At 51.1% G+C, this 19432-nt stretch overlaps 1 protein-coding gene across 2 annotated transcripts in view; it reads right to left on the minus strand.

Moving 5' to 3' along the window:
• The window catches only part of PLP1 (proteolipid protein 1), a 22161-nt gene extending 15735 nt beyond the window's left edge, over positions 1 to 6426 (minus strand). Inside the window, exon 1 of one of the 2 annotated variants that reach the window (XM_032227092.1) lies at positions 6308 to 6426. In XM_032227092.1, coding sequence (XP_032082983.1) covers positions 6308 to 6311 — 4 coding nt within the window. In that variant the 5' untranslated portion in view covers positions 6312 to 6426. The remainder of the gene's footprint in view (positions 1 to 6307) is intronic. The other variant, XM_032227093.1, reaches the window with a different exon arrangement.
• Positions 6427 to 19432: the final 13006 nt, after the last annotated feature.

Here is a 19432-nt window from a genome sequence, read left to right on the forward strand (position 1 = left end):
TCCCCACTCCAGTGGCAATTCTCTGGCAGCTGGGTCTCCACCACCAGAGAGCCGGTCCTTCCCCCCCTTCCCTCCCCCCCTCCCCGGCTTGGCCATCTCACATCTGCCCTCCCTCCAGGCACTTTCCCCATTCCTCCTCCTCCTCCTCCTCCTCCTCCTCCTCCTCCTCCTCCTCCTCCTCCTCCTCCTCCTCCTCCTCCTCTGTCTCTTTGTCCCCGGGTGTTTTTCTCAGCCCTGAAGAATGAGCCCATCAGATGTTGCTGGGGCCAAGGGTCAGCCTTGCGAGCTGTGTTGGTCTCTGGGTGGCACGGAGGAGCACAAGGAGGATTTGTTCTTCGCACTCTTCTCTCTGCCCCGGCTGGGGAGGAAAAGGGGGCCAGCAGAGAACAATGGAGCCCTCTTTTCTTCGCCCTTCTTTGGGAACAGCCTCCCCCCCCCCACTTTCGTTCTCCTCCAAGCGGGGTGTGGAACAAGTGCCCGAGGCCTCAAGCCAGCAGGTTCCCCTGCTTGGGACTGGCATCTGATAGGCGCAAGGCAGTCATGATCACCCACCACCCAAGAACCTCAAGTGCCCTCATCCTCCTGCCTCTTCCCCACTACCACCTGTCGCGCAAATGCCAGCGGAGCAGGGGCCCATCTCCGCCCGGTGAAGAAGGAGCCTCCAGCTGGAGACCTGGGTGGCTTCATCCAGGATTGTCCAGCTGAGCCTGCTCCCGCTGTCCTTTGGGAAGGGCGGGGGGTTGGAAGGCTGAGCCTCCATGGGAAAGTTCGGGGGGGCTCCGCCCATCCCTCCTTTGACTACCGCACCTGACGGCCTTTTACCAGGTTCGCCTGGTACATCAGTTGCGCCCCTTCCTGGATCGGGATGCTCTGTGCACAGTCACTCATGCCCTTGTCCTTTCTCGCCTGGACTACTGTAACGCTCTCTACATGGAGTTGCCCTTGAAGAGCACCCAGAGGCTTCAACTGGTCCAGAATGCAGCTGCGCGGGTTATCATGGGGGGCACCTAGGCGCTCTCATGTTACACCCCTTTTAGGCAGCCTGCACTGGTTGCCGGTTGTCTTCCGGGTGCGATTCAAGGTACTAACTATGACCTTTAAAGCGCTCCATGGCTTAGGCCAAGGATACCTGCGAGACCACCTACTGCCACCAGTAGCCTCCCATCATCCAGTGCGATCCCACAGAGTTGGCTTCCTCAGGGTGCCGTCGGCCAGACAGTGTCGGCTAGCGACCCCCCAGGGGGAGAGCCTTCTCTGCGGGAGCACCTTCCCTCTGGAACGAGCTGCCCCCAGAGCTTCGTATAATCCCCGACCTCCGGTCCTTCCGACGCGCCCTAAAAAGTTGGCTTTTCCAGCAAGCCAGCCTGGCCTGAACAAAACAAATCAAATTATGGATCAGTGTTAATTTTAATTCGATTTTTTTTTAAAAAAAAAATGTCATTGTCAATTTTAATTGGCTTTGGGATATTCTATTTAATTTTTTTTTAACTTTTGTATTATGTGTTTCTTTTAATGTTGTACGCCGCCCTGAGTCCTTGGGAGAAGGGCGGCATATAAATCTAATAAACCTAAACCAGTGTTTCTCAACCTTGGCAACTTGAAGATGTCCGGACTTCAACTCCCAGAATTCCCCAGCCAGCATTCGCTGGCTGGGGAATTCTGGGAGTTGAAGTCCGGACATCTTCAAGTTGCCAAGGTTGAGAAACACTAACCTAAACCTAAACCCTTGGCAGCCCCTGCAATGGAGATGGCCTTCGCCCATGGGAGGAAGCGGTCTCCAGGCAAGGCTTCCTCGGTCCGAATTCCAAGAGGACCAGGAAGGACCCACTGTGGCCTGGAGACAAGGCAGAACGCACGGCTTGCTTTCTGGAGCCGATGGGAATCAGCCTGAGGAGGGGGTCCGCGGAGGGTCTGGCTGGGAAGCCCACCTCGGGGCTTGGAGCCATGAGCCATATGCGAAGACAGGACTCCTGCACCCACAAGGGGGATTGTGACTGGGGAGGCTGGATGGAGCCCTCTTTGGGCGCAGCAGAGGTCAAGCTGGCTCAACCGTCTTCTGGCCTGCCTGGGGCTTCTGCTTGGCCACTCGGGGGGGGGGAGGTGAGAACACTGGGCTGCAGACCCTTCGAGGATTTTCGTTATTTTGCCCTTGCTGTCTAAACTCAACAGCCAAGCAAAGAACTAATAAAATCTGTAAGGATCCGTTCAACTCTGCTGCCTCTGCTTCCAGCATGAAGATTGATCGATTGACATCCTGCTTCCTTATTTTTACAAACAACTCAAGACAACGAGTCTAGATAGCTACCTTCCTCCTCCTCTGATTCCCCACCGCGACAACCCTGTGAGGTGGGCTGGGCTGAAGGAGAAGGACTGGCCCTAAGTGACCCAGCTGGCTTTCATGGACCCATTTCCTTTTGGCCAAGTGGCTTTCTATTCTCCTCACTCCTCTATTCCTCATATTTTGTATATTGTAAAGTACAAACAAATAAGTAAATAAATAAGTAAGCAAATAAGTAAATAAATAAGTAAGTAAATGAGTAAGTAAATAAATAAGTAAATAAGTAAGTAAATAAATAAGTAAACAAATAAGTAAACAAATAAGTAAACAAATAAGTAAATAAATAAGTAAATAAATAAGTAAATAAATAAGTAAACAAATAAGTAAATAAATAAGTAAGCAAATAAGTAAGTAAGTAAATAAGTAAATAAATAAGTAAGTAAGTAAATAAGTAAATAAATAAGTAAGCAAATAAGTAAATAAATAAGTAAGTAAATAAGTAAGTAAATAAATAAGTAAATAAGTAAGTAAATAAATAAGTAAATAAGTAAGTAAATAAATAAGTAAATAAATAAGTAAACAAACAAACAAATTAATAAGTAAATAAATAAGTAAGTAAATAAATAAGTAAGTAAATAAATAAACTAATAAACAAACAAACAAACAAACAAATAAATATGATTAAATGAATGTGCTGCTTTTAGTTAGGAACCAAACTGGGAGAGTTTGTGGTCTCAGCACCTCTGCACTCTCTGATAGATGCTGGATCAGTTGGTGGCCCAGAGGGAGCCACAGCTGCAGCATGGCAGCCAAAAGGCCCCTCTCTGCCCCCCCTCCCCGGCTTCTTTCTCTCTTGGGCCCCTCCCTTGCTTTCCACCAGCCTCCGGGGGTAACCCACTAAGCTTACATAATGGCTTGGGCGCGGGGTAGGGGGGTGGGGGAAGGCAGGGGTTGGTTGGTGGCAAAGATGACAGAAAGAGGTTCTTGTGTGAACACAATCCCCACCCTTGTGTCCAGGGCAGAACAATGGACACAAGAAGACAAGCAGGATGAGCCTCCCCAAGGCTTGAGCTCAACACTCTTCTCCTCCCCCCCTCCCACATACACACACATAGGGTTGTGTTGAGTCCGGAGGAGCTCTGGCTGGTACCAGCAGGGGGGGGGGAGAGGAGGCGTGGGTGCCACAGGGACAGAGATGGAAGGGGGGGGGGCTTGGAGCTGCTTCTCCAAGGCTGTTTTGACAGAGGCCAAGAAAGGACACCCTCAAAGTGTTTCAGGGAGGAGGAGGAATGAGGCTGGATTGATGCCAATCCATAGCTTTCTCCTAAGTGTTGGGGGAAGGGATGGAGGCATCTTTCAGCCTGCAGAGAACTGGGGCCGCTGAGCCCACCCCTGACCTGGGCAGCAGAGTGCCATCATGACCTCACCTGTCTTCCTCTGGCCACCTTGTGTCCTCTCACTGTCCAGAGACACAGTGGCTTCCCAGGCCTTCTTAGGGCAGGCCTGAAGGTAAAACTGCCAGGTCCAGCCGCCGCCTGGAAGGCTCTGCGGGGCCAGGCACTTCCACCGAGATCCTAGGGAGCCTTGGGGATTTCTGAGATTTCCAGCGGATCTTTGGCCAGGCAAGAGAACGGCAGGCGGCTGGAGCCACATCAACAGGGGACTGAGTCTTTCCGACTGGGCAACCAAACTTCCCAGGCGGGCCCACTGGGAAATTTGGGGGACTTGCACACCTGGCCACCTGCCACCCAAGGACGCTCAGAGCCACTGAAAGGGAGCTTTGCCTTCCCCCACCCTCTGTGAAATGGAGCTGAAGCTTCTTATTCTGCAGCAGGGAAGCTGGGGAGGCGGGGGGGGGCTTTTGACCAATCGGACGGAAGACTCCCCAGCCAGGAGCCCTTTGGGCTTCATGCTGCTGTCCCTCGCCAGCCCCCCAACTCCCCCCCAGAGGCTCGCATGTGGTCCTCAGATGGAAGCTCCCCGCCCGCGTAGCCGAGAAAGCCACTTCGGGAAGGCGAACGAGCCTTCCGATATTTGCAGACAGGGGTTTCTCGTGACTTTAATTGGGGTGGAAGCAGGTCCCCAGAATGGGTGCGGACAGCCAGGTGCAGAATAAATGAAGAACAATTAAACCGAAACCCCGGGGAAACAATTCAAATGGAGGTGTTTACAACGAAGTAGAAAAGCTGCAGCATGATGAAGCCAGAGGGAGCACTTGGAGAGGGGGGGGGCATGTTCACCTCATCCCCTACCGCCCCCCCCCCAAAAAAAATTCTGCCTGCAGCCTGCACGCAAGGACTTCTCTTTCAATCTGAGCCCATTGCAGCCCTGTTCACTCAGCTGAGCAGGCAGGCAGGCAGGCAGTCAGTCAGTCAGTCAGGCAGGCAGGCAGGCAGGCAGGCAGGCAGGCAGGCAGGCACTGCCCCTGTAGAAGAGCCCTTGGCTGGCCCATCCAGATATGGGGCTGGCTCTAGGGAGCTGAAATAGATCCCCCGCTGCATCGCCCCATCTGATCAGAGACGCTCCAATGTTCAGGGAACATTAGAGGTCCTCTAGCCAACTCCCTGCTCCGTGCAAAATCCACACTGAGAGAAGGCATTGCTGTGAATGACCTTGATCCCAGGCGGCAGGACGCATTCAATGAGCCCATCGTGAGCTTCTGGTGTAGGAGGAGAAGATCTAACGTTGTAAAGTATCCCAGACCTACAGGGGGCACCTGTGATCTCTGCTTCCTCTGTCTTCTCCTTCTGGGGCACATGCTTGGCTTACTTTTAAGGGATGGGGGTAAAATACTGGGGGAGGAAGGAGGAGAGAGTCTGTGCAGGGGGGGAAAGTGGGGTATGAAATGCTAGGACCAGGTAAACTGCCTGCAGGAGCCAGGCAAGCATTAGAACCACCCCTTGCCTTCTGGACAGGGGGTGCTGTGCAGGTGAGCGGGGGGCCTCTCCTCCACTTGGAATCCCTCAGGAGCTGCTCTCGTTCAGAAAAATATAATTTTAGGTGCCCGTTTTATCTTGACAGCCATATTATTCACGATGTAATATTGTGCCAATGTTGGCTGTTCTGGTTTACACCTTGGCGCACATCAGGCAGCCTGGCAGGGGCGGGAGGAGAGCTACGCATCCCTGTGCATCTTGGGAAATGCTGGCTGGGGTGGGGGGGAAATAAGAAGTACGTGGGAGAAGCCGAAGCCAGGAGCTGCTAAGAGCCCCCTCTCCCGGGTGCCCTGAAAGGCCTGGAAGATGCTTGAGAGCTGCAAGCTCCCTCTTCAATGGGGGGGGGGCTTGTGTGGCAGCCACTCTGGTCAAGGAGACCCTATTTCCAATCAACTAATTCTGCAGGGAAGGGGCTGAGAAGAAAGGCCTGGCGGGGGGGGGGTAATAGGGGTGCCCATTCCGGCAGGAGGATGGCGATGAAGATGCCCGAGTCGCTGCAGAAAGAACTCCATTCTAGAGAGCATGACAACCTCCTTCTATGAGCTCTTAGAACGGAAAGACCCACAAAGCTTAACTACCCACCCATATCTTCCCTGGCTTCCCTTCCCTCACCCAGGACCCTCGCCCTGCCTCCTGCCTGTCCCCCCCACACCTCCATTCTGCAGCTTCAGCTGGACTTCTCAGCCTCCCTGAGAACAGCTCCCTCGGACCCTCCATTGAGGTGACCCCAGACCTCCAAGGAGATGTTGGCACCGCCTCAAAGACCCCCTTCCTGGAAAAGGGATCAGGTTCAAACTCCCCGCTGGAAGGAATGCTGAACCTGGATGGAGATTCGGGAGACGCTCCCTAAATAGCTCGCCAGTCTTTCTTCGGGATGTTTTTTTGGGTGCTAAAACGGCACTTTTTAAAATTTTAAGTCGGTTTTTAAAAAAAATCCCAAGCGCCCAGAAGAAAGGGCATTAAAAAAAAAACACCCTTCAGCCCAGCACTGTGTTTGAAGGGTGATGGAGTGATAATATAGCCCAGCTTCTTAATTGCAGGTTCTCCCCCTATTGGAGAAGGATTAAAGGCTTCCTCGGATTTGCAAACTTACCCATAGTTTCAGGATGCGAGTCAAGGTACCTTTGGTCTTTTTTCCCCTTCGGCCTCTGCTCAGCTAGAAGAACCCTTCGTGGTGCCCTGTTGGCTTCTCTCCTTCTTTCCCTCTGGTGACTGTCCTGTTCACCAGCAAAGAAAAGGGCTCTTGGGTTGGCAGCCAGCCCCCATAAAGAGCCGCCTCCACTTCGTCCGCTCCACCCCCTTGGACTCTCCCCTCTCTCTTAACCCTCCTTTGGACGGGGCTGTGTGCGTTTCTGAGCATGGCACAAGCCAGTTTGCCCTTCGTGGGGCTCCCAACAGCCTTTGGCCACTGTAGGGACCGAAAAAGCAGCCGGATTCAGCTTTGGGCTCTTCTGGGGATCCCCACAAACATTGGGGAGGGGGTGGTGGAGTTGCCGTAAACTCTGAGAGCTGTGCTTCACTATGGTCTTTCTGTGGCTCATCTATTCCTGGCAGCAACTCTCTGTCTTTCCAGTCTCCCCTGTAGAAAGGGCCAAGGTTTGGGGGCAGGGGACCTGCGCTGCACAATGAGCCTCTTGGGTGGCGGGCAAAAAGGCTGGACGGGCCCAGGGAGAGAGGACTTCGGGCCTTGAATGGCCTTTGGGAGTCCCCGTCTCTTGTGGCATTCGGAGATGCCTCTCCATCTTCTGCTTGCAGTTAGCCCCGCACCGAGTAAATCCAGCAAAGGGAAGGGAGCAAAATAAGGGTGGGGAAGGGCAAAAGGCAAGTGGCTTTGGAAGCAGGTAAGGCAGCTGCAGAGCTGGCATGAAGCCAGGGGGGTGATCCAGGCCGTATCCCCCCCCCTCCTTTACCCTAGAAAGTAAGCAAATGCAGCCAGCTCCCAATATCTCACTGGGACAAGCTCGTTGGGGAGGTGGGGGGGGAGCACAGTAGAAGCCACAGTGGTGGGTTTCAAAAAATTTTGGAAGCTCTTCTGTAGGGGTGGCCTACTTTCCGGGTCCACTGGTGGAACCTCTTCTAACCGGTTCGGTAGATTTGACGAACCGGTTCTACCGAATAGGTGCGAACTGGTAGGAACCCACCTCTGATAAGCCAGTAATGTTAACTTTTTGAGTTATCTTTATTTTATTTCATTTTTTATTTTTTATTAACAAACATGTAAAATACACACACACAAAACCTAGACGTTTGCACAATACAGTACGAACAGGAGTTTCCTGTTCTTTCTAATAGCAATCATCAATCGATATCGCTCACCTTATATTATTTCCCCTTCTATTGTATTTCATTCGGATTTCACCGTTCTTAACCCTCTTATTTTACTCGTAACTATTATTTTTTTGAGTTTTGTTATGTTCCTTCATTGATTCTTGTTTCTTTCCTCCATCTACCTATAATGAGTTATCTTTAAAGGTTTAAAAAAAAACCTTCCTTTTATTAAAAAAACAAACAAAAAACTCTCCTTTGAAATGCCAGCAGTTTGTGCTAAGACATCTGCAAATAGTGAACATCTCTCCAAATGTTTCTTCCAAAAATGGGTGGTGGTGATCCATCCAGATCACATTTCCCGGGACTAACCCTGGCCTGGCGGGGGTGGCTCTATGGCAGTGTTTCTCAACCTTGGCAACTTGAAGATGTCTGGACTTTAACTCCCAGAATTCCCCAGCCAGCGAATGCTGGCTGGGGAATTCTGGGAGTTGAAATCCGGACATCTTCAAGTTGCCAAGGTTGAGAAACACTGCTCTATGGGAAGGCCCCGCCTTGGCTGAGAACAGATGGTGGGGGGGCTGTCAAGAATTCAGGCCAGGGTTTGCCTACTATTCAAGAATGGACATTAAAAGTTACAAACTTAGCAGAGATGGCTAAAATATCAGCATATCTCAAATGAGAGATATAAACTGGAGTGGAGAAGATGGATTGACTATATTCAAAATAAATACGAGACTAAGAAATTCCAGATAGTTTATGACTGAAGAAGCAAGGAATGATATAATCTGTTTAGAGTTAGCCTAACAAAAGAAGAGTTAAAGCTCAAATGAAAGATGATACTAACTCTTTTTAAAGTTTATTTTAGAACATCTTTGTTAAAGATTTATACCCTGTATTTGTTCTGGGAAGTCCGGGGGGGAGGGGAAGGTTGGGGGGTGGGGGGGTTCGGGTGGGGAGGGTGTGGGGGGAGGCAAATATTTGTAAAAGCCTTTTTTTTCCCCAAAAAAGTTTTCAATTAAAAAAAAAAGAATTCAGGCCCAAACGCTCAAATGCTAAAATACACCATGTAAATGGAATGAAGAGCATGGAAGAGAGAAAAGAGGCAAGAGGAAGAAGAGAGGGATAGGAGATAGAGGAAGGGGGAGAGGAGGAGGAGAGAAAGAAGGAGTGGAAAGGGGAGAGAAAGAGAGAGGAAGGGGAAGTAGAGAAGGACAACAGAGGGAAGAAAGGAGGTAGGGAGGAGGAGAGAGGAGGAGAAGAAAGTGATGGATAGAGTATATGGAGAACAGGAGAGCCAATGATAGTTTTGGGGGTTGATGATAAGACAAATTGATGTAAATATTTAATCATATAAAAAAAGTTGGTTATGTAACAGTACACATGGGATTATTTGTAGGAAAATGAAAAAAAATAATAAACTGTTGGGGGGAAAAAGAATTTGGGGTCAGGGACCATGACAGCCATCCGTGCCTGTCTGTGGCTGGGAGAAGGAGATGCTAGATCTGGGCCAAACTTATCCGGGTGGACTTGAACTGCTTCTGTCCTTCCTTCTCCCGGTTTAACAGCAATACTTGCTCCAAGGGGAGCCCGAGAGGGCGCCCTGCTTGCCTGCCCCTCCCTCCCTCTCTCCCTCCCTGCCTTCCGCCCTTCCTCCCCAGAGTCCTCGAGCCCAGCGCCTCCTTTTGCTCCCCGGGGGCCTCTGGTTGCCTCTGCGGGGAAAACCTGCCTACTATCCGCTATCCCTCTCTTATCCTGGCGGCGACCTTCTCTGGGACGCGTGTCGGGCGCCAGCACTTCGCAGAGGCGGCGTTTCTGATCTGCGGCCGGCAGGGGGCAGCAGCAGCCGTTGCGCAGAACCGGCTCCTGTTTATAGGGCACCCCCAGTGCTGCTGATCCAGGCCGTGGGGTCCAGGCTGTGGGGCAGAAGGTCTATGAAGGGTCTTTGACCAGAAGCTTCCTTCTGCAATCTAGCTGCCTCCCTGTACCCACGTGGAGGGGAGGGAGGGAGAAGCAAGCAGCGCCCCCCTCCCCACTCTGCCCCAAGGCACGGGATGCCCAGGCTGGCGTCCTTCCTCGACTCCCCTGCTTCTTAGGTGGGCAGGAAGACCCTTTCTGTGACGCCAAATCAAGAGAGCTCCAGCCATACTTACCTGCCCCCTCTCATCAGTGTCCCTCTACTGTTGTCGGGCTCTGAACTAAGGACCGTCCACACTGACCTTCCCAGGGGCCTCGGATTCCCCTCCCCTCCCTCCCTGGAGTAGAAGGGGTCCCACCCTTCCTGTGTGCATGGGCCCACCCTAGAGAGGAAGAGCAAAGTGCCCCCTCTGCACTGAATGGGCCACAGCTCTGTGCCTCTGGGTGTCAACTCCTCTCTCTCTCTCTTCTCCTCCCTCCTTGGAGGAAGACCAAGTCATAATGTGGGGAGGAGGGGAGAGGGAGGCAGCGGCGTATGAGATACCGATTAATTTGAGACACATTGCAGGAGCGGCTGATGAGAAGACTTCGGTCCCAGGGGCTGGAGAGCTTGGGATGGCAGGGAGGACCACTGAGAGCAGAGCCCTCCGCCCGAAGCCACCCAGCGGAATCCCAGCAGTAGGAATAGGGCTGCCCCCATTCTTGCTTAGTCGGAGGGGGGGGTGGAAGCTTCAAGGCTCCCTACTTGCCCCATAATGGGAGCTGCTCTTCCCCAGTCCAGGATGCTAAAGGGAGACCGGTTGCCACCACCACCACTGCCCAGCTGCTGCAAAGCCTCTCTGAGCCCCATAAAGGTCCGGTCAGCAGCCCCATGGCTGCTTCAGGCGGCCTTAAGGCTTCAGGCTCGTTTGCACTGCTGAGCTCTGGACCCAGGCTCACCCTCCAAGTGGCCATTGTTGGAGGAGCAGGAGGAGGAGGGGGGAGGAGGGGAGAGGGAGGAGGGAGGAGGAGGGGAGCTGCTTAGCAGATGAAGCCAGCTAGCCTCTACCACTATAGCTAAGAAAGATCCTTGCCTAAAATCCAGGCAGTTGCTACCAGTCCTCCAGATGTATTGTATTGTATTTATTGTATTGTATTTAATAGATTTATAGGCCGCCCAATCCCAGAGGACTCTGCGTGGTTTACAGAAAAGAAACAAATCTTAAAAAATATAAAGAATTAAAAAAAAACAGAGAAGATAGATTAAAACCTCATCATGCACCCACTCTGGTCGGGGCTGGACCTCAGTCATGAGGTCAACAGCCCCAGGCCTGCCCGAATAGCCAGGTTTTGATAGCCTTTCGGAAGGCCATGAGAGTGGGCAGGGTCCGGATCTCTGGGGGTAGTTCGTTCCATAGGGTCGGAGCGGCTACAGAGAAGGCCCTCCTCCGGGGAGCCGCCAGCCGACATTGTGTTGCTGAAGGCACCTGAAGGAGGCCCACCCTGTGCGATCTTATCAGCCGTTGGGAGGTATGCGGCAGTAGGCGGTCTCACAGGTATCGAGATGTACCGAAAGTCACTCTGGTTTCTTCCTGAGCAACAGGAAGAGCCGAGGTGGTGCAGTGGTTAAATGCAGCACTGCAGGCTACTTCAGCTGACTGCAGTTCAGCAGTTCTGCTGTTCAAATCCCACCAGGCTCAAGGTTGACTCAGCCTTCCATCCTTCCGAGGTGGGTAAAATGAGGACCCGGATTGTTGTTGGGGGCAATATGCTGACTCTGTAAACCGCTTAGAGAGGGCTGAAAGCCCTATGAAGCGGTATATAAGTCTAACTATTGCTATTGCTAACAGAAACTGGGGGGGGGGGGCAGCTTGTGGGCCAGTGGAAGAAGGAGGCTGCTCGAGGGAGCACATTTACACCTTGAGCAGGCTCCCCTCCCCATGCTCCTCTTCCGCGGCTGTCTGGATGGAGAAGGGGGACCTGGCTGTCTTTTAATTGAAGGCATCTGTCACAGCCATGTATTTAATAAGCAAAGCCGATCTCGGCGAAAGAGCCGGGAGGGGAGGGGAATGGGTGGTTAAGATGCCCTCCTTCTCCTCTTGACTCCAGATGGCACAAAAATTACACACACACAAACACACACACACACACACCTTTTCAATTGCATCTTCCAGGAGCCTGGCACACCACTGGACATACTCGGCAGAAATAAAGTGAGACGGGGGAATGAGAAAGGCGGACTTATTTCAACGGCAGCCATGGAAATTCTCCTCTCTTCTTGATTCCTCCATCCTTGGGGGCTTACGGATTGCCATGGCAACTAGGAGCCTTTCTGCCAAGCAGCCTTGAGAGGCAACTTCACTGCTGGCGTGAAACTTAAAATAGAGAGAAGAGGAGTGGGGAGCAGAGGGACGGGGCTCCCTCCATGACGAGAGGGCTCCCCAGCTTCCTGGACAGCCCACCTTCCTCCACTCCCTCTGGTCCACCGTGACCCGTCAAAACCGCGGTAGACAAAACCGTGCTCGACAAAAGCGCGTACCTGACGTCATCAGCAGCGCGACGAAAAAAATTAAAAATAAATTAAATTGAAATTAAAATAAAATTAAAGCAAGCCGATTCACATAAAGGTAAGGGTTAGGTTTAGGGTTAGGGTTAGGGTTAGGGTTAGGTTAAGGGTTAGGGTTACGTTAAGCGTTAGGGTTAGGTTTAGTGTTAGGTTAAGGGTTAGCGTTAGGTTTAGCGTTAAGGGTTAGGTTTAGGGTTAGGTTTAGGGTTAGGTTAAGGGTTAGGTTTAGGGTTAGGCTTAGGGTTAGGTTTGGGGGGGTTAGGGTAAGGTTTTCGCTTTAATTTTAAATTTACCGCTCACAGCGCGATGTTTTCGTCGCGCTGTGATGATGTCACGTACGCGCTTTCGTCGAGCGCGCTTTTGTCTACCGCGGTTTTTTGGTGGAACCCCGGTCCACTGCTTGTAATCCGTTATAATTTATTGCAACCAATCCATTCGGTGACCGAGGTATAAGGGGTGGATTCACATAACATCTACACCTATCCTCCGGGAGCTGCACTGGCTCCCTATTGGTCTCCGAACACGCTTCAAGGTGCTGGTTATTACCTTTAAAGCCCTACATGGCCTAGGACCTGGATATCTCCGTAACCACCTCCTGCAACACACCTTCTAGCACCCAATAAGATCGCACAGGGTGGGCCTTCTCCGGGTGCCATCGACTACACAATGCCGTCTGGCGGCGGCTCAGGGGAGAGCCTTCTCTGTAGCTGCCCCAGCCCTCTGGAACGACCTACCCCCTGAAATTGTCCGAATCACTAATTCACTAATTTTATCACGAATTAGTGATAAAAAAAACCTTCGGATTGTGCAGAGATGGACAAATTAACACTGAAACTAAAAGATAAAGAAGAGTCGGAATGTTATGAAATTTGGAACAATTGGTACACAATGGCTGCAAAACAAGAATAAAATTAATTAAGCCAAAAAACAATATATATAAATGTATATAGAACTGTGTATAAAGTATGTAAATATAGAAATGAAATATTATATGCATGTATAGATATGATGACATAACAATGTTGATGTAATGACTGTAAGGTGATGTAGAAGGGAAAATAATAATAATAATAATAATTAAAAAATCTGCTGGGAAAAAAAACAGAATTGTCTGAATCACTAATTCATCTGGGGGGAATATTACTCTGTTCCAACATTGGGCAAACGTTATTCTGGCTGTAGTCAACAGGTGTATTCATATATATTTAATTTTCTTTCTATAGTTATTCTATTGGTTATTCCCAGCAGAAAAGGTTCCGGTTTATATTCTATTTGTTCCTCTGTAATTTGTTGTCTCCATTTCCAAATTTTAATCCAATACTTTTGAGTTTCCGGGCAGTTCCACCATATATGATAGAAAGGCCCTTGTGTTTTCTTTTTGGCACTTCCAGCAAGTTATCATCCAAGAAGCTTCTTCAGCTCTTCCACTCCCCACCATCCAGTCAGAGTTGAAAAAGTTTCTTAATGAGAAGTGAAATGTCTTTAAAAAATAAAAAAAACAGAAAGTCTTGAAAGAAGCACCTTTGGGAGAGGAAGGGCGTAAGCAGCTGGGCCCAGTGGAGATGCTGAAGGAAGCCTCCAGACTCCTGGTCATGCAGAAAGAGAGGTATCAGACCCTCCTTCTCCACTAGCTTCATCTCCTCGCTTCAGTGAGAACATCATAGGTCCATCCCATCTCCCTAGGGCAGGAGTCAGCAAACTTAAATACTCAAAGAGCCATAAAGGTCCTAACTGGAAGCCCCCCCATTCAATTCTGGAGCCAATCAGAAGTCCGGTTCCCCCACCATAGAGTCTCCTCCTAGCGCAGCATCCTTTTTCCTCTGTCAACCGGAAGTCCAGTTCCCCCACCATAGAGTCTCCTCCTTGCGCAGCATCCTTTTTCCTCTGTCAACCAGAAGTCCAGTTCCCCCACCATAGAGTCTCCTCCTAGTGCGGCATCCTTTTTCCTCTACCTGTCCTAACCGAAAGCCCTATCAATTGTGGAGCTGACCGGAAAACCCCGCCCCTTGCTATAGACTCTCCTTTTGGCGCACCCTACTTCCCCAACCCCCAAACCGGAAGTTCCTCTCAAAATTGTGGTGCCGACTGGCAACAGGGAGCCACAGCTGAGGGATGAAAGAGCCACATGCGGCTCCAGAGCCCCAGTTTGCTTTCCCCTGCTCTAGGGCAGCAAGGAGAGGCCATGGGGTGGGATGGAAGATTCAGAGAAGTCCCAGGAAAATCCCACATTGGCAAAAGCATCTGCAGCTTCCTGTCTTTGAGTGCAGCTGCTTCCCACTTGGCTCAGGCCCCATTTGACTGTTTCTGGCTCATTGGAGCCTGCAGGCAATTCCCACTGAAGCCACCTGAGTATTTTTAGCTCCGAACGGAGGGCAGAGCAAAAGTGTCCTGGTGTTGGCCAAGATCGCCTCGCCACACTGGGATTTTTAAGACCCCCCCCACACACACAAAGGTCCTTTTTCAAGGCCTTTCTTTGAAGACATTTCACTTCTTACCCAAGAAGCTTCTTCCGTTCTGAGAAGAGAAGAGGGACGTCTTCAAGGAAAAACAAAATCCAGTCGCCTCTTCAAAAAGCACCTTCGTGGAAGAAGATATATATGTTAAAATTAAATATGTACATTGAAAAGGAATCATAAACACCATCCACGTAAAATGGAACTTGCTCAGAGGCTGAAATACACCAAGTAAATGAGATGAAGAGTGGGAAGAAATGGAGAGAGGTAAGGGAAGAAGAGAGGGATAGAAGAGAGGGTAAGGAGGGGGAAAGAGGAAGAGAGGAATGAGGAGTGGAAAGGGGGAGAGAGAAGAAGGAGAGAGGAAGGGGGAAGTAGAGAAGAGAAGGATGACAGAGGGAAGAAAGGAGGAAGGGAGGGGGAGGAGAGAGGGAGAAGAAAGCGATGGATAAGGTACAAATATGGTGTATGGAGAGCAGAAGAGCCAATAATTGTTTTTGGGAGTCGATGGTAAGGTGAATTGATGTAAACATTTAATAATACAAAATGATGCTGGCTATGTAATAGTATACATGTAATTATATGCGACTGTAGGAAGTTATCACCCAGCCCTCTCCCAGAAAAAAATGAAATATCCTAGGAAATATTGAAAAGGCAGAATATTTCTCTGGATGTGAAAAGGAAGAAACATGTTTTAAAAGACAGAATAGCTCCCTGTAGCTTCCTGCCCATCCCCACTTTGTCAATGGGCCATCAAGAAGGCCAAGCTAGTCCCTTTACATAATAAAGACTTCTCCCCTTCAGCTCCAAGGGCGTGGGATTAAGGCATGATAATATTGGCCCTTTACTCAACTCGCCACATGGCATCTGAGAACTCAACCAAACCTGGATTCAAAACGCAGCCTAGAGAGTTGCCCCCTGCATGGGAGTCTGACAACCAATCAGAATACAAGCTCAAGATCAAAGGCCAGAGAGGGCATAAAACCAGGGACTCAGCATCTCAGTCCTTCCCTTCTCTTTTTCTTCACCAACATTGAAGCATGTGATCACATTTTCTGTTCAGGGCTCAAGCCATGTGGTCCTGTCCACCAATAAAACCATCTTTCCAAGCAGCCTTCATGTCTCCGGTGTCTTTTTCTACACTTGGAGCTGAACCCAGAAGGACATTTCTTTCATCACTATGAAAATGGAAAAATAAAAAACTTAATATGCAAAGAAAAAAGCACCTTTGCGGCAACCATGACCTGAATATCCGAGGCCGAGGTGGCGCAGTGGTTAGGGTGCAGTACTGCAGGCCACTTCAGCTGACTGTTATCTGCAGTTCAGCGGTTCTAATCTCACCGGCTCAAGGTTGACTCAGCCTTCCATCCTTCCGAGGTGGGTAAAATGAGGACCCGGATTGTTGTTGGGGGCGATATGCTGACTCTGTAAACCGCTTAGAGAGGGCTGAAAGCCCTATGAAGCAGTATATAAGTCTAACTGCTATTGCTATTGTTATTGCTATTGTTCTCCATATACTTCATGGTGCTTTTAAGTCCTCTCCTCCAGTGGCCAGAGTATCCTTTGGACGGTGTGGAGCTCCAAGCAGCAGGTGGGGCAACAGGTGCTTCTTCAGGTAATCCTGCAGAAAAGCAGTACTGCAGGTGTGGGATTCCCAACACGGGTTTTCCGTGCTCCAGGTCCTTCCTCATCAGCAGAGAGCTGGCATTGCAGACCGAAGACCAACGTGGTGCCAACGTGGGAAAGAGGCAAATGGAGCAGCTGGCAGCAGTCAGAGAGTCTTGGGACAAGGACCAGCCTTATCTTTTGCCACCCAGCAGACTCCCAAAAGGGGGCTTGCTCAGAGAAGAAACACGATCCCACTCTGCCTCTTCTGGGGAGGGAGATGGTGGTCAGTGCAGCCACAGGTCTCCACCGATGACCGAATTCCAGCTGCCCTTTGGATTTGGAAAATGGATGTGCATGTTGATGGCTCGTGTTTTGGCTTGGTCAAGGTCAACCATCTCACGCATGGCAGCTGAGTGAGGCCACTTGAAGATGCACCCCACCTGACACCTTTGGGAGTTGCAGATTGGACATGGGGTTGGGGTAACTGGGGCAAGGAATCCTGGGCAAACGTTTGATACATGTACAGTTCAGATCTTGTGTCACTTTAGCTGTTTCCATTTCAGGTCCAGTAAAAAAGTACCTTTATCTCTATTCAAATGGAGTTGGAGGGTTTTCTTTCTTGGATTACTGAGTGAAGCACGCCTGACATTAAGCAAGGTCTTATTCAGGGTTGGCAGGCACGCCCGTAGCTCCCCGTGGCTGGAGGCCAGTGAGGACGGAACGGGGTGTGTGTGTGTGTGTGTGTGTGTGAGCTTTCATGCCTTCTTTGGCGCAAGTTTCAACCAGTGGTGGGTTTCAAAACATTTTCGAACCTACTCTGTGGGTGTGGCCTCCTTTGTGGGAGTGGCTTGCCGGCCATGTGTTCCCTCTCTCTCTCTCTCTCTCTTTCTCTCTCTCTCTTTCCTTCCTTTTGTCTCTCTGTCCCTTTTTTCTTTTTTTCTTTCATCTCTCTCTCACTTTTTCTTTCTTTTTTCCTTTCTTCCTTTCTTTCTCTTTCTCTGTGTGAGTCTGTCTGTCTGTCTGTCTGTCTGTGTGGCTCTTTGCCTCTCTCTCCCTCCCTCCGTGTCTCTCTATGTGATTCTCTCTCTGTGTCTGTCTGTCTGTCTGTCTCTCTCTCTCCTCCAGTGGTGGGTTTCAAAAAGTTTTGGAACCTCTTCTGTAGGTGTGGCCCGCTTTCCGGGTCCACTGGTGGAACCTCTTCTAACCGGTTCGGGAGATTTGACGAACCGGTTCTACCGAATAGGTGCGAACTGGTAGGAACCCACCTCTGGTTTCAACCATGAGGTGCAGCCAAAGAGAAACGGCTGGCGTTGCTGCTCCGCAGACTGGCTACTTAGGCAGTGCAGAGGAAGCCGGGGAGGAAGAGCAGGGCACTGCAGGTGCCACTGGGCCGTTTAAAAAGCCCGTTCTTTGCCCAGCTTTAAGCATTTCTCCTACTAAACTGCAAGGCCGGAAGGGCAGGGAGGGGCACAGAGCGGCAGGTGGCCCCCCTGGCGTCGTCACCTTGAGCCGGAGTTGCTGGTCCACCTCCCAAGTGACAAATGATTGCCCTGCTGTCATCTGCTAATTTTAGCCTTGCAGTGGGAACAAACAGCACTGCAAATCTTTTTTGGAATTCACCTGAACTGCTGAAATTGCTCCTGGCTCTCTCCTCAGAGTCCCCTGTGGTTCCGGAGTGATTTTTCTCTTATTACCTCTTCCCTCCCTGGAGACCTGAAAGATTAGGAGGGGGTGGCCAGGTGGTCCAGAGGAGGGTTGAATTCCAAGCAGAGAGTTGGGCCTTTGGTCATCCCAGCCCTAACCGTTCCCAACGGCCCGGTCACCTTCTGCCCACTGAGCAGGACGGGGCAGTTTGTCCTTCTCTGCTTTCGCTCGAGGCATCTCCTGCCAGACCTCGAGGTCTCCCACCATTAAGCAGGGAGGCGGCTGTGAACTTCCAGATTCCCTCAGAAAGTTGCCTTGCACTTGTCTTCCTTCCATCGCCAGTGATGGCGATCCTTTTCGGCACCAAGTACCCAAACCGGAACATGGGTGCATATATGGGTGCCAGAGCATTGGAAACCCAAGGACCAAGGCTGCCTCGGGCCTTTTGGAACGAGCTCCCCGTGGAGATTCGGACCCTCTCCACCCTTCAGGCCTTCCAGATGGCCGTGAAGACCTGGCTGTCCCAGCAAGCCTGGGGTTGAGTCCCCCCCCCCTACTCGAATTTGCTGTGTCTGTTGTGCTTTTAAATTGTTCGTATTGTCTGATTGTCTTTGTCTTACTTTTTGTAATTTCCCCTCCCTTGGCTTTGTTCAGCCGCCCTGAGTCCCTTCGGGGAATAGGGCGGCCTACAAATTGAATAAACTCCAAACTCCAGCTGGCTGGGCGCACACATGCTCGTTTTCAGGTGTTTTTCTGCGCCACTTTCAGGCCGTTTTGGGGCTGTTTGGGGGCTGTTTTCAGGCTGTTTTCTGGTGCTCCAGCATCCTCAAAGACCAGCCAGAAACCAAAACACCAGCTGTTGGCGGCATCCTAACAAGGAGGGCTCTGGGTGCCACTTCTGGCATGAGTTCGCCATCAGGGTCCTTCTCCAAGGGTGGGCGTGGCTCGCTTCTCCCTCCTGCCGTTTAGAAAGGCTGTTGCACCTTCCTACATTAGCAGCATGGCAATATCCTTGGCAGAATTGACCAATGTTTCGGCACAATCTGCCAGAGCACCGGCCCCCACCCATGCGAATGGCTCAGCCCTCCCAAAACGAAACAGGCTGAGAATCAGCTCCCTTCAGATATCTGGAATGGGCCACGCTATTCTATTTTGAAGGAGCCTGGAAGCAGACACGTCTGGACGTTTTACTCCCCAGGGGTGACAAGGAAGAGTCTTCCAGATGTATATGTTACCGTTTCTCTTCGTTTCAACTAGGGAACTTTAAGCTGAGCAGTGGAGAAGCTGAAGGAGGCAAGGAGTAACACAGCAGGACATCAGAAAGGGATCTAGGGAAAGGAAGTTCTGGAGTCGGGTTTTGGCACTGAAAAGGCAGCCACTGGGTTCAGACGGTCCGTCCACCACCCAGGCAAACGAAACGTGCGGAAAGGGAAGAAAAGCCTTCCAGACGGTCTAGTCGAGAAATTCTTCCGTCCGCTCCGCCGGGGACGCTTGAGCCCCTCGGTCAGGCGGGAAGTCCGGGGATCCCGCGCTCCTCCTGGGAGGTGAACCAAGAGTTTCGCCACAGCCTCCCCCTGGTGCCCCGCCAGCCAACAGCGAAGGCGCCTTCTCGGTCTTCCGAACTGCGGGGTGGGGGGGAGGGTTCAGGAAGCCTTGCCCGCGCGATCTCCTTCGGGCCGGGCAAGAAGCGGCGCTCTGGACCTACCCCTGCTCTCTAGTTTGCCGCCGCGGGCGTCGTCGAGGCTGAGCGCCCCGCCAAGGAGCCCGGCGTGGGCTCCCGGAAGGA

This window comes from Thamnophis elegans, chromosome 12, assembly GCF_009769535.1.
Source record: "Thamnophis elegans isolate rThaEle1 chromosome 12, rThaEle1.pri, whole genome shotgun sequence".
Taxonomy (NCBI): domain Eukaryota; kingdom Metazoa; phylum Chordata; class Lepidosauria; order Squamata; family Colubridae; genus Thamnophis; species Thamnophis elegans.